This window comes from Bos grunniens, chromosome 25 (assembly GCF_055505025.1).
Source record: "Bos grunniens cultivar Pamir isolate PY7600 chromosome 25, Bosgru_T2T1.0, whole genome shotgun sequence".
NCBI lineage: Eukaryota > Metazoa > Chordata > Mammalia > Artiodactyla > Bovidae > Bos > Bos grunniens.
The window spans coordinates 23,981,585-23,999,586 of NC_141189.1; the positions used below are offsets into that span (position 1 = coordinate 23,981,585).

The 18,002-nt window shown below is 38.9% G+C and overlaps 1 protein-coding gene across 1 annotated transcript in view; it reads left to right on the top strand.

The window, feature by feature from the left end:
• Positions 1-18,002, top strand: part of DNAH3 (dynein axonemal heavy chain 3) — a 247,772-nt gene that overhangs the window by 166,143 nt on the left and 63,627 nt on the right. Inside the window, exons 41-47 of the mRNA XM_086375467.1 lie at positions 4,893-4,996; positions 7,488-7,782; positions 10,975-11,154; positions 14,932-15,055; positions 15,136-15,292; positions 15,539-15,682; positions 16,950-17,616. Coding sequence (XP_086231593.1) covers positions 4,893-4,996; positions 7,488-7,782; positions 10,975-11,154; positions 14,932-15,055; positions 15,136-15,292; positions 15,539-15,682; positions 16,950-17,616 — 1,671 coding nt within the window. The remainder of the gene's footprint in view (positions 1-4,892; positions 4,997-7,487; positions 7,783-10,974; positions 11,155-14,931; positions 15,056-15,135; positions 15,293-15,538; positions 15,683-16,949; positions 17,617-18,002) is intronic.

Here is an 18,002-nt window from a genome sequence, read left to right on the forward strand (position 1 = left end):
TGGCTTGTTGATGGAGACCCACAGGGGCTCTACCTGAAGTGTTCAGGGAAGGTCTCCCAGAGGAGGTGACATCTGAGCTGAGATCTGAAAGGTAAGGAACAAGCCAGGTAGAGAGCAGGGGGAAGAGGTGCCAGGCATAAAGAAGAGCTGATCCAAAGCCCTGAGGTAAGAGTGCATGTGGTATGTTTGAAGATTAGAAAGAAGATGCTGCAGTAAAGTGGGTGAGTAGCCTGCTTCATACAATGTATATTACGGAGACTTTGGAAAGTCAGGAGGAGCAACATACAGAGCAGGTTATCTCCAGTCCACACTGAGGGAGCCCCTGAAAATGCCCAGAGATTCCATGACTTATCCAAGGTCACAAGATCAGCAAGGGGCACATGTTGCCCCATAATTTACACTTTAGCACTGCTACCTGGTGCTGGACCATAGGCCTCCAAACCTGGGGAGCCTGGGCTTTGAGTCTTAGGAAGCCCCAGAGACTCAACAGCTCCTTCAGTGTTGCCCAGTGGAAGGCACTGCTCTTCCTCCATGGCTTCTGGGATCAGGTTCACACAAATGTCCCCAGATGGGAGAGGCCCTGCTGGACTCCTCAGACACTCAGGTCTGTGCAGCACAAAGGCATCTCCAGGTCTGTGACCCCAGCTTGACCTTGAGCTGCTCCACCTCTGCAAATCCAAGTTCAATCATCCTGACTTCTCACAAACTACCTTGTAGCCCTGTAACTCTCCAGCTCTGCTACAACTAGCTTCTGCTCCCTCCTTTCTGCTATCTCCTTAATTACCAGTCCCTCCAGTCCACCCCTCCAGCTCCGTCCCCAAGGCCCACCTGTTCCATGTTTTTCTCTCATCAGCACCTTCTCTCCCTCCTTCACTTTTCCTCCTGCCATACAAACTCATGAAAACCCCAACCTTGGATCAATACACCACCTCTCTTTTTTTTTCCCACTTATACTCCAGAGCTGTTTAACAGTACAGGAGAAAGTCATATAAGCTGAAGGCTTAACATGACTTTCATGGTCTCCAACCTCAGCTTGGGGAATCAGAGACTACAGACTTTGGACTCAAATAGTTTTGTTTTGGAACATAGATGCAAAACTCATCAACAAAATACTAGCAAATTGAATCCAACAGTACCTTAAAGTGCTTATACGCCACAATCAAGTAGAATTTAACAATTTCCACAAACCAATGTGAAACACCACATTAAACTGAAGAATAAAAAGTATATGATCATCTCAGCAGATGCAGAAAAAAATGCTTCTGATAAAAATCAACATCAATATATGATTAAAAACTCTTCAGAAAGTGGACATACAAGGAACATGCCTCACATAATAAAAGAATATGAGACAGACCCATAGCTAACATCACATTCAATGATGAAATGCTGAAAACATTTCCTCTAAGATCAGAAACAAGACAAAGATGCCTTTTCTTGCCACTTTTATTCAACATCGTTTTTGAAGCCTTAGTCACAGTAATCAGAAAAGAAAAATAAATGAAAGGAATCCATATTGGAAAAGAAGAAGTAAAAAAAAATCCTAAAGATGTTACCGGAGAACTACTAGAGCTCATCAAAAAATTTGGTACAGTTGCAGGAGACAAAGTTAATATACAGAACTCTGTTGCATTTCTATACACTAACAATGAAATATCAGAAAGAGAATTTAAAGAAACAATCTCATTTACCATTGCATGAAAAAGAATAAAATACCTAGGAATAAACTTATCTAAGAAGCCAGAATACCCATACTGTGAAAGCTATAAGACACCAGTGAAAAAAACTGAAGACAACACAAACAGATGGAAAGGTATACCATGTTCTTGGATTGGGAAAACTAGTATTGTTAAAATACTACCCAAGACAATCTACAGATTTATGCAATTGCTATCAAATTACCAATGACATTTTTCACAGAACTAGAACAAGTAGTCCTAAATTTTATATGGAACCATAAAAGACCCAGAATTGCCAAAGCAATCCTGAGAATGAAGAACAAAGCTGGAGGCTTCATGCTCCCTGAGTTCAGACTATACCACAAAGCTGCAGTAACCAAAACACTATTGTACTGGCACAAAAAAAGACATATAGATCAATGGAACAGGATGGAGAGCCCCAAAATAAACCCATGCACTTATGGTCAATTAATCTACAACAAAAGGAGGGAAGGCTATACTATGGACAAAAGACAGTCTTTTCAATAAATGGTGCTGGAAAAACTGGAGAACATGTAAAAGGATGAAATTGTAACATTCTCTAACACTATATACACAAATAAACTCAAAATTGATTAAAGACCTAAATGTAAGAGTGGATACTATAAAACTCCTAGAGGAAAACACAGGCAGAACACTCTTTAACAGGAATCGCAGCAATACTTTTTTAGATTGATCTCCTAGAATAATGGAAACAAAAGCAAAACTAAACAAAATGGGACCTAACTAAACTTAAAAGCTTTTGCACAGCTAAGGAAACCATAAACAAAACAAAAAGACAACCTACAGTTTGGGAGAAAGTATTTGCAAAAAAAAAATGCAACTGATAAGGGATTAATTTCCAAAATATACAAACAGCTCATACAGCTTAATATTAAAAAAAAAAAAACAACCCCCCCCAAAAATGGGCAGAAGACCTAACAGCACATGATTCCAAAGAAGACATACAGATGGTCAACGGGCACATAAATAGATACTCAATATCACTAATTAGAGGAATTGAAATGAAAACTACAATGAGGTATCACTTCACACCAGTCAGAATGACATTCTCAAAAAGTCTACAAATAACATGCTAGAGAGGGTGTGAAAGAAAAATTAACCTTCCTACACTGTTGATGGGAATGTAAATCGGGGCAGCCATTACAGAGAACAGCATGGAGGTTTCTCAAAACCCTAAAAATAGAGTTACCGTATGACCCAGCAGCCCCACTCCTGGACATATTTCTGGAGAAATATAACTCAAAAACATACATGTACCCCAGTAATTACGGCTGCACTATTTACGAAACAGCCAAGACATGGAAGCACCCTATTAATAAATGTTCATCGACAGATGAATAAAGGAAATGTGATTATATATATATATACACATACACATACATACATACAACGGAAATCTACTCAGTCAGACAAAAGAATGAAATGCCATTTACTGCAACATGGGTGGACCTAGAGACTATCATATTAAGTGAATTTAGACAGAGAAAGACAAATATCATATGATATCACTTATATGTGGATTTTTTAAAATGATACGAATGAATTTATTTGTAAAAAGGAAATAGACTCACAGATGTAGAAAACTAATTAATGGTTACCAAAGGGGAAATGGGTAAAGAGGGATAAATTGGGAGCTTGGGATTAATGTATATACACCACTATAAATAAAAATAGATGAGAACAAGGACCTACTATATAGGAAAGGGAACTATGTTCAATATCTCATAAAAATATACAATGGAAAAGAATCTGAAAATTATATATTTCTATGCTATATATATATAGCTATATATATAGCTCTATTTATATGCATATATGTATATGGTTTTATATATATATATATGTATATAACTGAATCACTTCGCTATACAGTGAAAACTAACACAGCTTTAGTCTACGGCCATACCGCCCTAAATGCACCCAGTCTCCTCTGAAACTAACACAACTTTATGAATCAACTGTGCTTCGGTCTTAAAAAAAGTTTTCCTCACAAGGAAAAAAATTCTAACTATGTATGATGATGGGTTTTATAAGAATAGGATCAGCTATTTTTTATTTATTTACTTTTGGCCATGCTGCATCCTTGTTGTCTTGCCTGAGTATTTTGTTGCCGTGTGCAGCTTTCTCTAGTTGTGGCAAACGGGGCTGGTCTTCGTTGCAGTGCATAAGCTTCTCACTGTAGTGGCTTCTCTCGGTGCAGAGCACAGGTCCTACAGCGCACGGGCTGCAGTAGCTGCGGCTTGCGGGCTCTAGAGCCCAGGCTCAATAGTTATGGTGCACAGGATTGGTTGCTCTGTCGTAGGTAGAATATTCCTGGACCAGGAATCGAACACTCAGTGTCCCTGCACTGGCAGGTGAATTCCTAACCTCTGGATCACCAGGGAAGTCCCTGGATCATTTAATATTATATGCATTATATATTAATATATACAATCTCTTATAATCATTTTATAATGTGATCATTTCACTATACGTAAAAATTGAATCATTGCATTTTATACCTGAAACAAATATAGTCTTTGTCAATTGTACCTCAATTGAAAAAAAAATAAACCACTTTTAGAAACCAATATCTCCTGTAGTGAATGATGATTATCTGAAGTTCAGAAGGTCCTTCAGTTTCACTTTAGTCTCCTAGTTTAAATAAAATTAGATATAATGTTTTTATTTTTCAATAGTATGATATATAAAAATATATATTCTATCTTATTATGTTACATTATATTAATATAATTCATATATATTTGTGTATATATCTATATGATATATAATATTAAGTGATCCTATTCTAATAAAATTCTTTCATTTACCTATACTTCCACCTTCAATATGTTTGTATGCCTCAAGAGAGGACTGGAAGGATTGCTGCCAAAAGTAATCTCTGATTGTGAGATTTGGAGCCATTTGTTTTCTCCGTTTTTTGTTCTTTTCAATACTTCCTGTTTATATTATATATATTATTTATATTATCATTATTTGTATAATCAATACCTATTATTTTATACATATAATAAAGTCATTATTCTTTAAAAGATGTTTTTCTAGATTATACAGTTACCAATACTGATAGTCATACATTTCAGATGCCTATGGCTGAGGTAGTTAAATATCTCAAATATGAAATGTAAACCCCTGATGTGCTAATAACTTGCTCTATTTATTTGGGTCCAGGAAGCATCTATGATTTTTATTTCCTCAAGCAAGCTAGTGGACATTGGTACACATGGACAGAGTATATCACCAAAGAGGAGGAACATATCTCCGCAAATGCAAAGGTAAAAGAGAGTTATCGGTCATAGAACGTCAGTAATGACCTGATATTCAGCAAAGTGGAGACGTTAACATCAGATCTGGGTTAGTTAAAGAACTTACTTTAGAAAAAGTGAAAGAATTTACTTTAGAAAAATGTTCAAACATGAATTGAACTGAGCCTTCAAAAGCACAGACTTTAGAATCAGAGAGTCCCAGATTTATTATTCAGTCTTCACCCTTTCTGCCTCAGTTTATGCAACTACACAATAGAAGAAAAAATACCTAAAGAATGGCTGCAAAGATTGAAGACATTGTACATGAATCTGTGGCATTCACATTGTGCTAGATCATACAGTTGCTATTCTAATTATTGTCAGTATGAACAATGCCAGGTGGTCATCAGTCCCCCTCTCAGATATCTCCACCAAAAAGATCCTTGCCTTTTCTTTAAAATCCCCAGAGAAAGATTTCTTTAATCAGAGTTCTCAGAAAAACAGTTAATAAATTTTCTGGTTAGCAGAAGATTCACTTACAACTCCTACTCATTTTCTTGTGGAAATTTTTTCCAGATGTGCACTTTCATGCCTCTACTTGCAGTATCTGGTGGACAAAATTGAGCTTTATTGGGATAATTGTAGTTTGTTCAGGCCTAGCATAGAGTAGTAGGTGGTGGATGGAAATGTGGAAATACTGAAAACAAAATCAGACACCAGACAGGACCACAGCTGCTTGTGAAAAGGGTGCCACAGGCAGGAGTGAATGTGTGATGAGCTCAGGACACACACTGGAGACTGAAAAGACTGTAGAGAACCCCTCAGCACCGAGGTTCTAAACTTTCATTCTCCTTAAAAGAGCTTCATCACCTGAGCTCCAGGGGTTTGAAATCTTGCTAGATGCCTACAAATGAGTCAAATGCAGAAAATATTTTAGTTATGCTGGGAATTTTTCACTTGTGAAAAAACTGTTCTAGCCCCTGAAAATAAAAATCTGTGAAATCCAACTTGCTTAAAATTCCCAGTCTTGATACTTGGTTTAGCATTCAGTATCACTTACTGGCTATGTGACTTGGTCAAGTTGGCCATCCTCCAGTCTCAATTTTTTTATCTGAAAAAGTGAGCTAATAATACAGCTGCCTCAGAGGGCTGTTGGGAAAACTGCAGGGAATAACACAGGCAAAACATCCATAGCTCGATACCTGTTAATTCTCTTCCTTGCCACTTCAATTTCTCTGTTCTCTCTGCTCCTTTTTCATTGATCAAATTATTAATCAAAATAAGTCAAGCTTAGTCTAACAGTATACACATAGCCACGGCACTGCGCAGTCTCTGTTGGTGCCATTTGCATTATGGTCTGGTTTTGTTTTAGGGGCACCATTTACACAAACCATAGTGTGGGTGGTGCTCTCTAGAGTTACACAGCACAGTGGCTCCATGTTCACTAGCCTCTTCCAGTCTAGACATATAAGTAGACTTCAGCATATGATTTAAATCTAACTACCCCTTCCTCTGTGGCTACACACTTGGCTCAGTGGCAAAGAATTTGCATGCCAATGCAGGAGACACAGGTTCAGTCCCTGAGTTGGGAAGATACCCTGAAGAAAGAAATGGTAACCCACTCCAGTACTCCTGTCTAGGAAATCCCATGGGCAGAGGAGCCTAGCAGGCTAAAGTCCATGGGGTCACAAAAGAATTGGACACAACTTAGTGACTGAACAACAGCAGATCCCTTCGTCTACCCATCATTGGAGGGACCAAAAGCAGCCAGATGGCTGATGATAGGGTTCAAACTCAGAAAAGCCAATCTAAAGCAAGGTTTTCTACTTAAAGTAATAGAGATTCTAGGAATCCAGGACCAAGCCCTTAGAGCCCAATTGGAGTCTGAATACCAGGAAGAGTGTTGCAATTTCCATATTGCTAAAGGGATTAATAGGAGGAACCAAGAATATGAGCCTTAAGAAAAGCAGATGAGGAATAAGCACAAGGAATGGGGGTCAAGGGTCATACCTAACCCTTCTTGGATGGCATATGGGAGGTGGATCTTTCCTAGGGCAAGGCAGACAGCTTGGCTCAAAGAAAAGGTCTCAGAGGGCAGCAGCTATAGACCCAGCCTTACTATAATTGGTGTTTACAATGTGACATTTCAGTAGTTAAGAATACAGTCCTTGGGATCAGACAAGCTCGGATTAAAATCTTTGCATTTCTGTTTACTTGCTGTGTTGGTGAGCTCTGGATCTGTTTCTTCATCTCTAAAACAGGGACAATAGACAGTTATTGTCTATATTTACATACAAGATTTCATTTAACCTTCAAAACAGCTCAGTGAACTCAATGCCATTTTTATCCCCATTTCATAGATGAAGAAACTAGGCTGCTAGAGAGGTAAAATACTCAAAATTATAAAGATAAATAAGAGACAGAGCTGAATGGATAGTAAGGATAAAACTCAAGTCTCTTGAATACCAAGACACAATCTCCTGGTCCCAGTATCAAGACTTACCATGTCTTTGTGGCACAGGTCTCAGAACTCATCATCCCCACCATGGAGACAGCCCGACAGTCCTTCTTCTTGAAAACCTACCTGGACCATGAGATTCCAATGCTGTTCGTAGGACCCACGGGCACAGGCAAATCGGTCATCACCAACAACTTCCTACTTCGCCTTCCCAAAAATACTTATCTGCCCAACTGCATCAATTTCTCTGCCAGAACTTCAGCCAATCAGACGCAGGATATCATCATGTCCAAGCTGGATCGCCGGCGGAAAGGCCTTTTTGGGCCTCCCATAGGGAAGAAAGCAGTGGTATTTGTGGGTAAGGCACTGGCCTGGATCTGGACACACCAAATTCTTCTATTTTAAGTTGCAGCAAAACCGAATTTCCCTTTGTAGGACTGCTGTATATTCATTTTACTGTCTATGGAAGATAAAATATTTCTGGTTAATGTAATTCCACATTCCTTCCCTCCCCTCCTATTTTCCTTCCTTCTTTTCTTCCATCTTTCCATCCTTTCTTCTCTCCTTCCCTCCCTTTCTTGCTTCTTTCATTTTTTGTTCCTTGTCCTTTCCTTCATTCATTTCCAAGTATTTTTAACTATGTACTATATGCCAAATTTTCCATGTTGAGACATGGTCCATGCCTTTTTGCCTGAGGGAGGATCCCAGTTTCTCCTGGGATGAAGTTGAGCCCATGGATCAGGCCAAGTTACTTTGTAGTGACAGTAGTTAGGTTCAGAAGGGGATTGTAGTATTTACTCTCTTGTGTCTCCAGAAGCAACTCACACACTGTGATAAGCTTCTATTCCATTAAGTGCAAGATAAATATGTTATCAGTATATGAAGAAATCTAATAGTTACCAAATAAGCACATTGAATTTTTCCAGAATTTTATCTGTTTAGAAAGCACTTCCTCATTTATTTCTTTTGAGCCTCACAACCCCTTGAGTTTACTGGCCATCATGATCTCTTTGTTGTTGTTATTCAGTCACTAAGTCATGTTCAAGTCTTTGCGACCCCATGGACTGCAGCAAGCCAGGCTTCCCTGTCCTCCATTATTTCCCAGAGTTTGCTCAAGTTCTTGTTCATTCAGTCAATGATGCTTTCTAACCATCTCATCTTCTGCCACCCACTTCTCCTTTTGCCTTCAGTCTTTCCCAGCATCAGGGTCTTTTCTAATGAGTTGGCTGTTTGCATCAAATGGCCAAAGTACTAGAGCTTTACTTTCAGCATCAGTCTTTCCAATGAATATTCAGGGTTGATTTCCTTTAGGACTGACTGGTTCGATTTCCTTTCAGTCCAAGGGACTCTCAAGAGTCTTCTCCAGAACCACAATTTGAAAGCATCAATTTTCCGATGCTCAACCTTTTTTATGGTCCAATTCTCATATCCATACACAACTACTGGAAAAACCATAGCTTTGACTATATGGACTTTTGTGAGCAAAGTGAAGTCTTTGCTTTTGAATACACTGTCTAGGTTTATCACAGCTTTCCTTCCAAGGAGCAAGCATCTTTTAATTTCACGGCTGCAGTCACCGTCTGCAGTGATTTTGGAGCCCAAGAAAGGAAAATCCATCACTGCTTCTACTTTTTCCCCTTCTATTTGCCATGAAGTGATGGGACCAGGTGCTGTGATCTTGGTATTCTGAATGTTAGGTTTTAAGCTAGCTTTTTCACTTTCCTCTTTTGACCTCATCAAGAGGCTCTTGGCTGCTCTTCATTTTCTTACATTAAAGTGGTATCATTTGCATATCTGAGGTTGCTGGTATTTTTCATGACAATCTTGATTCCAGCTTGTGACTCATCCAGCTTGGCATTTCACATGATGTACTCTACATATAAGTTAAATAAACAGGGTAACAATATACAGCCTTGTCATACTGCTTTCCCAATTTTGAGCCATAAAATTTGAACCAATTTTGAACCAGTAATTTGTTCCATGTAAGGTCCTAACTGTTGCTTCCTGATCTGCATACAAGTTTCTCAGGACACATGTAAGGTGGTCTGGTATTCCCATCTCTTTAAGAATTTTCCACAGTTTGTTGTTATCCACACAGTTAAAGGTTTCCTCATAGTCATGGAAGCGGCAGTTTTTCTGGAATTCCCTTGCTTTCTCTATGATCCGACAAATGTTGGCAATTTGATCTCTGCCTCCTCCACCTTTTATAAACTCAGCCTGTAAATCTGGAAGTTCTCAGTACATGTACTGCTGAAGCCTAGCTTGAAGGATTTTGAGTAACTTTACTATCATAGGAAATGAACACAATTATCTGTTAGTTTGAACATTCTTTGGCACAACCCTTCTTTGGGATTGGAATGAAAACTGACTTTTTAAAAAAAATCTAATTTACTAATCAATTAAATGAGACTCTGAAGGTTAAATTCCCTGTTCAGGGTCAAATGTCTAGAAAATTCTGGAGCCACAAGCCAAAACCAGGTTTCTTGGTGCCAAATATATTATGCTATCTACTCTCTTACTGCTAATTCATAGAATTCTCATTTAGTAATAGTAATTCCCTGCTCTTCTGAATTATCTCATGTTCTGTCTTTAAAATTAAGGTATTGACAGTAAATGTTGCGTGTATTTATATCCTTGCCAATTAACAACAGCTTCTTAAAGGGAGGGATCATATTTTCTTTTCCCTTTCTTGTCCTCCCTCCCTCCTTTGTCCTTTACTCTCATCTGTTCTCCCTTCCTATTTTTATGGTATATCCAAAAGCAATTTAAGCTTTGCAGTCAAACAGACCTACGTCCAAATCTCACTTTTTAACCCTAAGTATATTATTCCATTACCTTCAGTTCCTCACCTCTAACATAAAGGCAATGCTATATTCCTCTTATAAAGTCATCATCTTGAGTAGATGAGATAATATGTATAAAATTCCTAAAATGTTACATGACACAAAATTGGGCATTTAGTCAATGTTCATTGGAAATTATTGAGTGCCTTCTATGCACCAGTACTGAACAATGTACTATTGGAGAAAATCAATCCCTACCCTGGAGGAAATCACAATTTATCCTTGCCTTTTTGATTTTGCTCTTCAAAAACCCTAGCTTGAAGCTTTTCTGCTGTTGGAGTTCCCACTATTACCTGGTGGTAAATTAAATACTCTGTCAACTAGAAGCATGACTTTCTTTCTCACCATCATATCCCTAGAAATTAACAAAATGTCTAGCACATAGTAGACAATCTATATATTTTGGGTGAAGGAATGGGAAAAATTTTAATATCTGTTTGTTAATGCAAATGTATGCATCCTTCCACAGAGGATCTCATGCACAGAGATCTCAATAAATGCACAGAGATCTCAATAAACCAGGAAAGCCAGAACCCTGAAAAATATCTTCCATTATGGTGAAAATGTCCACTGGCTGAGCCCTACCTGGAGTGAGGGTATAACAATTGAGTGTGGACTCTCTCATAGAAGGATAGTCATCTGCTACCTCCTAAAAGACCAAAGGATGCCATAGACTTACAATCTGTGGCTATTACTTCTTTCCCCAGATGACCTCAATATGCCAGCCAAAGAGGTATATGGAGCACAGCCCCCCATTGAGCTCCTACGGCAATGGATTGACCATGGTTACTGGTTTGACAAGAAGGATACCAACAAGCTGGACATCGTTGATGTGCTGCTTGTGACAGCCATGGGCCCTCCTGGGGGAGGAAGGAATGACATTACTGGTACGTGAAGGAGAGAGTTCATTACTTTTTCTGCCACCCCCTGCAGAACCAGACCATCTTTGTGGATGGAGGGCTAGTGTAAGGCAGTCTGTCCTGATGGAAGATAGAGAAAGGGTATTTAGGCCAGAGACACTTGAGCTAGACTCAAGGAGTGGCATTTGAATATGCCGTGTTGAAAGTTGTATGAAATAGGATGAGAAGATGAAAAGAGGACTTGAGGAGTTTTTGGCTAGGCATAGAGGAACAGAGAGTCTCATGAAGAGGTAAGTTCTGTGTGGTCAGCTTGTGTTCTAGGAGCGAGGCTAGACGAGAGGTTCTCAACCAAAGGTAAATGACAGATTCACATGTTATGTTTCTTACAATTCTTTGGAGTCAGATAGGCCTAAATAAAGTAATAATAATAAACAAACAAATAAATAAGATTTTCCCCCATCATCTGACACTTTAGGAGTATATTTTGCTTCATGTGCAACTTCATCCATCCAGGTCTACAGGTTTCCATACTTCTATTCTGTGATACATCCTTGGTTAAGAATCTTAATGCCGTTTTCAGACTTAACATTCTGTGACCTTGCTCTCCCCGGTGGCATATATCTTTCTGATTTGTAAAATAAGGAAGATAAACAGGGTGATTTTACTTGAGTACACAAACCATCACCTTCCACTTGCTACAGAGTCCAAGGGTACCTTTGCCTTGGGTTTGAATATAGCAGGAGCTCAGGCACTTAGCATCTATAAATTCAACACTTCTCTAACTCCTTAGAGGGAAAGGAACTTGGTATATTACTTTTCTCTAAGACCTACTCATTCAATGGGGAAAATATTTGCAAACTATCTATCTGATAAAGAGTTGAAATACAAAATGTGTAGGAATTCATACAACTCTATAGCAAAACAACAACATTGCTGATTATTAGAGAAATGAAAATCAGAATCACAATGAGATATCACCTCACACCTGATAGAATGGCTATTAACAAAAGTCAAGAGATAATAATGTGTGTGTATATATATATATATACATTTTCTTTATCCATTCATCCATAAATAGACACTTCTTGTGCATTGTTGGTGGGAATATAAATTCATGCAGCCACTATGAAAAACAGTAAGATGTCCCTCAAAAAATTAAAAATAACACTACTACATGATCCATTAATGCCACTTCTGGGTGTATATCTGGAGGAAATGAAATAATTTTCTTGAAGAGATATCTGTAAACCCATGTTCGTGCTGCATGCTCAGTCACTTCAGTCATGTCAAACTCTTTGCAGCCCTATGGACTGTAGTCCACCAGGCTCCTCAGTCCATGGAATTTTCCAGGCAAGAATACTGGAGTGGGTTGCCACGTCCCCCTCCAGTGGATCTTCCTAATCCAGAGATCGAACCCTCGTCTCCTATGTCTCCTGCATTGTAGGCGGATTCTTTACTGCTGAGCCACCAGGGAATCCCAGTCCCAAACTGCAACATTACTCACAATAGCCAAGTCATGGAAATATCCAAAGTGTCTATTTATGGATGAATGGATAAAGAAAATGTATATACACACACACACACACACACACACACACACCCTGGGATATTATTTGGCTATAAAAATAATGAAATTCTACTCTATGTGACAACGTGAATGGACCTTGAGAATATTAAACTAAATGAAATAAGTCAGAGAAAAATAAATACTATATGATATCATTTACATGCGGAATCTAAAAATGCCAAACTCACAGGAACAGTAGTATGATGGTTGCCAGGAGCTAAGGGATGGGGGAAATGGGGAGACGTTGGTCAGAGGGTACAAATTTCCAGTTATAAAAAGAATAAGTTTTGGGGATCTGATGTACAATATGGTGACTCTCTAGCAGCATCAATAGAATTGTTACTTAACCTTAGTATGCAAGCATTTTGCAATATCTTATATGCATTAAATCATCATGTTGTAAACCTTCAGTTTATATATTTTATGTCAATTAATTCTCACTAAAACCAGTGAGGCAGTAGAGATCTATTCAGAAGGGAATGTCTGTTTCCCGTACATATCAAGGAAGTAGTAATTGCTAACATTTGCACAGCAGTTGACAGTTTTCAAGCTATGTCACAAATATGACATATTGAAAAGATCTTAAAGACCAATGCCCAAAACTGCCAGGAGCACATCTGTGGTCAGGTGAAATTGAGTCTATTAATTTGCTGCAGCAAGGGTCTACATAGCATGGAGAACCATGAGAGTACCTGGTGAAAGGGCGTTAAATGGGCTTGTGCTGGTTGATGTGAAAAAGGCTTAAGAAACCAGGGACTCTGTTCTAGATTGGGTAGTCCCAGGGAGTGGGGACAATTTGAAGAGTAGGTATCTTAATTTTTTTTCTGTACTTAGTAAACAACTATAGTCACTCATATTAGTCTTGGGGGAAGTTTTCGTGATTTCAGAGCAAACTTCTGTTTCTGTCTTGTTCCATCATAGCTAGGGTACAACCACATTGGATGTTGATATTTAAAGAGATTGTGTTCACTGGAGAACCAACAGACTAGCTGATAATTGTCAGATCACCTGCCAGCTGTTAGGGCTCATATGGGAAAACTGAGGCTCAAGGCATTATTATATGGTGGTGGAGAGCATGGTTTGGCAGAAGACTGATCTGGCTTTTGGTAACATGTAATAAGCATTAGCACACATTAAGGACTATGCGTATGCTTATTATCAAAAGAATACATGACTTCCTCAAGGTCATGCAACTCTCCATATTTCCCAATCAAAGTGTAAAATATTATTCCAGCATTTTTTTAAAAGGTAAACCTACATATATCAGTACATATGGGTGATAAAAAAACCATAAAGAAATGCAAGATAGTAATTACTTTAAAATCAGGATAGTGGTAAGCTTTGGAGGGAGACAGGGAGAGGGCTGTGATTGGGATGGGATATATGGAGGGGCTTCTATGAAGGGCTGGCAAAGTTGTATTTCTTGACATGGATGGTAGATGTAAAGATGTTAACTTTATAATGATTCACTTTATAATTTTGGTGATTTTCTGTATCTGTGCTTTACTGTATACAGTAAAATATTTTTTAAAAATACATGCAGGCAAATTATAGAAACAGAAAATCGATTATTAGTTGCCAAGGGCTACAAGGAAATAGAAAGTGGTAAATGTAAAGGATTTCTTTTTGGAGTGATTATTCTGCTATTGATTGTGATAATGATTGCACAACTAAAATACAAAATATTTATTTAACTGTGTACTTTAAATGGATGAATTTTAGAGATATAAATATATGGATATCTAATATTAGATACATAGATACAGATGTAGAGCTGTAAGAACACCAAACTAACAGTGATTAATTTGGGAGGGGAGAGAGAATGGATTTAGTGTGTAGGAGGCAAGGGTTACTTTCTGTAAAAGTATTTCTGAATTATTTGATTATTTTATAAAAATAACACATTGCCATTATCTAGTAACAGTCTTGAGCACTGGGCTAGCACTATTACCAGAACTTCTGCAGTCGTGGAGATGTTCTGTATCTATACTGTGCAGTACAACATCCACTAGTCACACGTTTATCCTTGAGAAGTTGATATGTGGTTGATGAGACTGAGGAAATACATTTAATATTACTTAATTTTAATCCATATAAATTTAAATAGCCACATATGGCTAGAGGCTGCCATGTTGAATAGCACAGCTCTAGAACTTAAAGGCGGAGGAAAAACCGTTCTATATCTAAGGGTTGCTGCGCCCAGGAGGTAAGTGTGAGTGTGTGTGCATGTTTTCCAGGACGGTTCACTCGCCATCTGAATATCATTTCCATCAATGCCTTCGAGGATGACATATTAACCAAGATTTTCAGTTCAATCGCTGACTGGCACTTCGGGAAAGGGTTTGATGTGGTGTTTTTAAGGTAGGAGGTTCCTCTATTATTGCCTGGGGTCCTCATTTCTGGCCCTTCCTTAACTGGTCTGCCTTCTCCTTCCTCCCAAGGTATGGAAAGATGATGGTACAAGCAACGATGACAATTTACAAAGCTGCAGTGGAGAATTTCCTGCCAACTCCCTCCAAGTCACACTATGTCTTTAACCTGCGGGATTTCTCACGGGTGATCCAAGGGGTGTTGCTCTGCCCTCACACCCACCTGCAGGTCAGCCACTGTCATTTCTGTTATCAAGTTCATTCAGTGATATCTTTGGCTATGTGGAATATATAATGATAATAGTAATAGCTAACTGTTATTAAGCATTTAATCTGTGCTAAGCATTTAATCTGTGCTAAGGATTTTGTAAGCATTATCTCATTTAATCCTCACAACAACCCAGGACTTAGAAACTGTTTGAAAACTACTGCCTCAGCCACCATGTGCCATTCATTCAAATAATTGAATTTTCAGGATGTAGAGAAGTTTATCCGGCTTTGGATTCATGAGGTTTACCGGGTCTTCTATGACCGTCTGATTGATCATGAAGATAGACAGGTCTTTTTTAACATGGTAAGGGAAACCACCTCCAATTGCTTCAAGCAGTCTGTGGAAAAGGTAAGCAAGACCCTGTGATCTTTTGACCTCAGAAATTGCCCCAAATATGTGATCATGCTAGTCTCAGATTTCAGGCTCCCTTCCTAGTAGAGACTTTGTTGTTGTTCTTCAGTCACTCAGTCGTGTCCAACTCTTTTGCAACCCCATGGACTGTAGCCCACCAGCTTCTCTATGGGATTTTCCAGGCAAGAATACTGGAATAGGTTGCCATTTCCTTCTCCAGGGGGTCTTGCTGACCCAGGAATTGAACCCAGATTTGTAGAATTGGCAGGTGGATTCTTGACCACTGAGCCACCAGGAAAGCCCAAATAGAGACTTATAGCTCTGCTTTCTGAATCTCAAGAAACAGTGTATTGAGCCAGCTAGTCATTTGATTTGGTGATATACTGCCGTTTTTGTTGTTCAGTCACCAAGTCATGTCCGACTCTTTGCAACCCCATGGACTGCAGCCCACCAGGCTTCCCTGTCCCAAGTAATATAATACTTGGTCCAATTTCACTTGACTTTACAGGTAACATATAAGTTTGGATACATTCAAACTTATCATTTATGAAAAGATGTTTTGTTTCTAATTAATGTAAAATACATTTTCAAGGTCAGATAACTTTTGAGTTAAGAAATAAAAACACCATGAATTTTTATTGTTTGATTGATGCCCTGTGTAAAGCCCAAGTGAAAGATTGTCTTTGTTTCCTATTTGTAAATATTTTCTCTTTTCCATTTTGATATAAGAAAAGTTTAAACCCTATATATTTGCATCATCTAATTCTACCTCTACTTTTAAGAAGCTATGATTTCTCCATAGAAAAAGTGCAAGTGTTTCATATTTCATCCAGAGGCCATGTACAGAAGCACTGCTAGTTTCTAATATCAGAAAGAAGAAGCATCTAAAACATTTCTACTCTAGGTACAGAGTGGGAACAGGGGCAAGGCCTGCACCTCTATTTGGTGAAGAAGCAAGTACATTACAAATGATCTCACCTTTTGACCACCTCCTCCTGGGATCTTATAATCTGTCCACCAATGTTTTAATCACTTAGCAAACCGATTGACCCTTGCTTTCACACTCTTTTCTCAATTGTCCTTTCATCATAGTCTTTACAACCATCAAATACACGTATTTTGTTTAAAAAAACAAAACTGTTGTGAACCATGATTTTGAAGAATGTGCTCAGAGGAAACGAACACATCTCCTGTTCCCTCCTTCTAGCTCCCACTACCATGGTAGTTGGAGTGAATGCCTGCCTGAGACTTATCTTTTCCACAGGTCCTCATCCACCTATCACCCACTGGAAAGATTGTTGATGATAATATCCGTAGCCTCTTCTTTGGAGATTTCTTCAAGCCAGAAAGTGACCAAAAGATATATGATGAGATCACTGACTTAAAACAGCTCACAGTGGTCATGGAATATTACCTGGAAGAGTTCAACAATATCAGCAAGGCCCCCATGTCCTTGGTGATGTTCAGGTTTGCCATTGAGCATATCTCTAGGATCTGCAGGGTCCTGAAGCAGGACAAAGGCCACTTGCTCCTGGTGGGCATTGGGGGCAGTGGGCGGCAAAGTGCCAGCAAACTGTCCACATTCATGAACTCATATGAGCTATACCAGATCGAGATCACAAAAAGCTACTCAGGCAACGACTGGCGAGAGGACCTGAAGAAGATCATGCTCCAGGTTGGGGTGGCCACCAAAAGTACTGTGTTCCTCTTCGCTGATAATCAGATCAAGGACGAGTCATTCGTTGAGGACATCAACATGCTTCTGAACACCGGTGATGTGCCCAACATCTTCCCTGCTGATGAGAAGGCCGACATTGTGGAGAAGATGCAAATGGCAGCCAGGACAGAAGGAGAAAAGATCGAAGTCACTCCTCTTTCTATGTATAACTTCTTCATCGAGAAAGTAAAAAAGAACCTTCACATTGTCCTTGGTAAGAATGAGAAAATTCATTTTGCCCTTTTCCTTGGATGTTTCAGGATCTCCTTGCCCTAAGCCCAGTCCTTTTACAATGGTGCCAGAATTGATCCAACCAAGGCACCTAGCTTGCCCAATGGTCAGTGCCTGGAATTCCTGTGCAAAATTCCATTCTCCTGAAAAATGACTTTAAACCTGTTCCACTCTCTTCAATTCTCTGAATTCTGCTCTGAACCCTCTCCTTCGTTTTAGTACATTACCCTGCCAGCCCTACAAAATAACATCTGGAGTTTTTCTCTCTGTGAATATCATCTCCAATCTGTCCAGAAGCTTAGGGGTCATGTTTAATACTTCTCTTCATTACCATGTCCTGTCAATTTTTGCCCTCTTGTCTCTATCTCT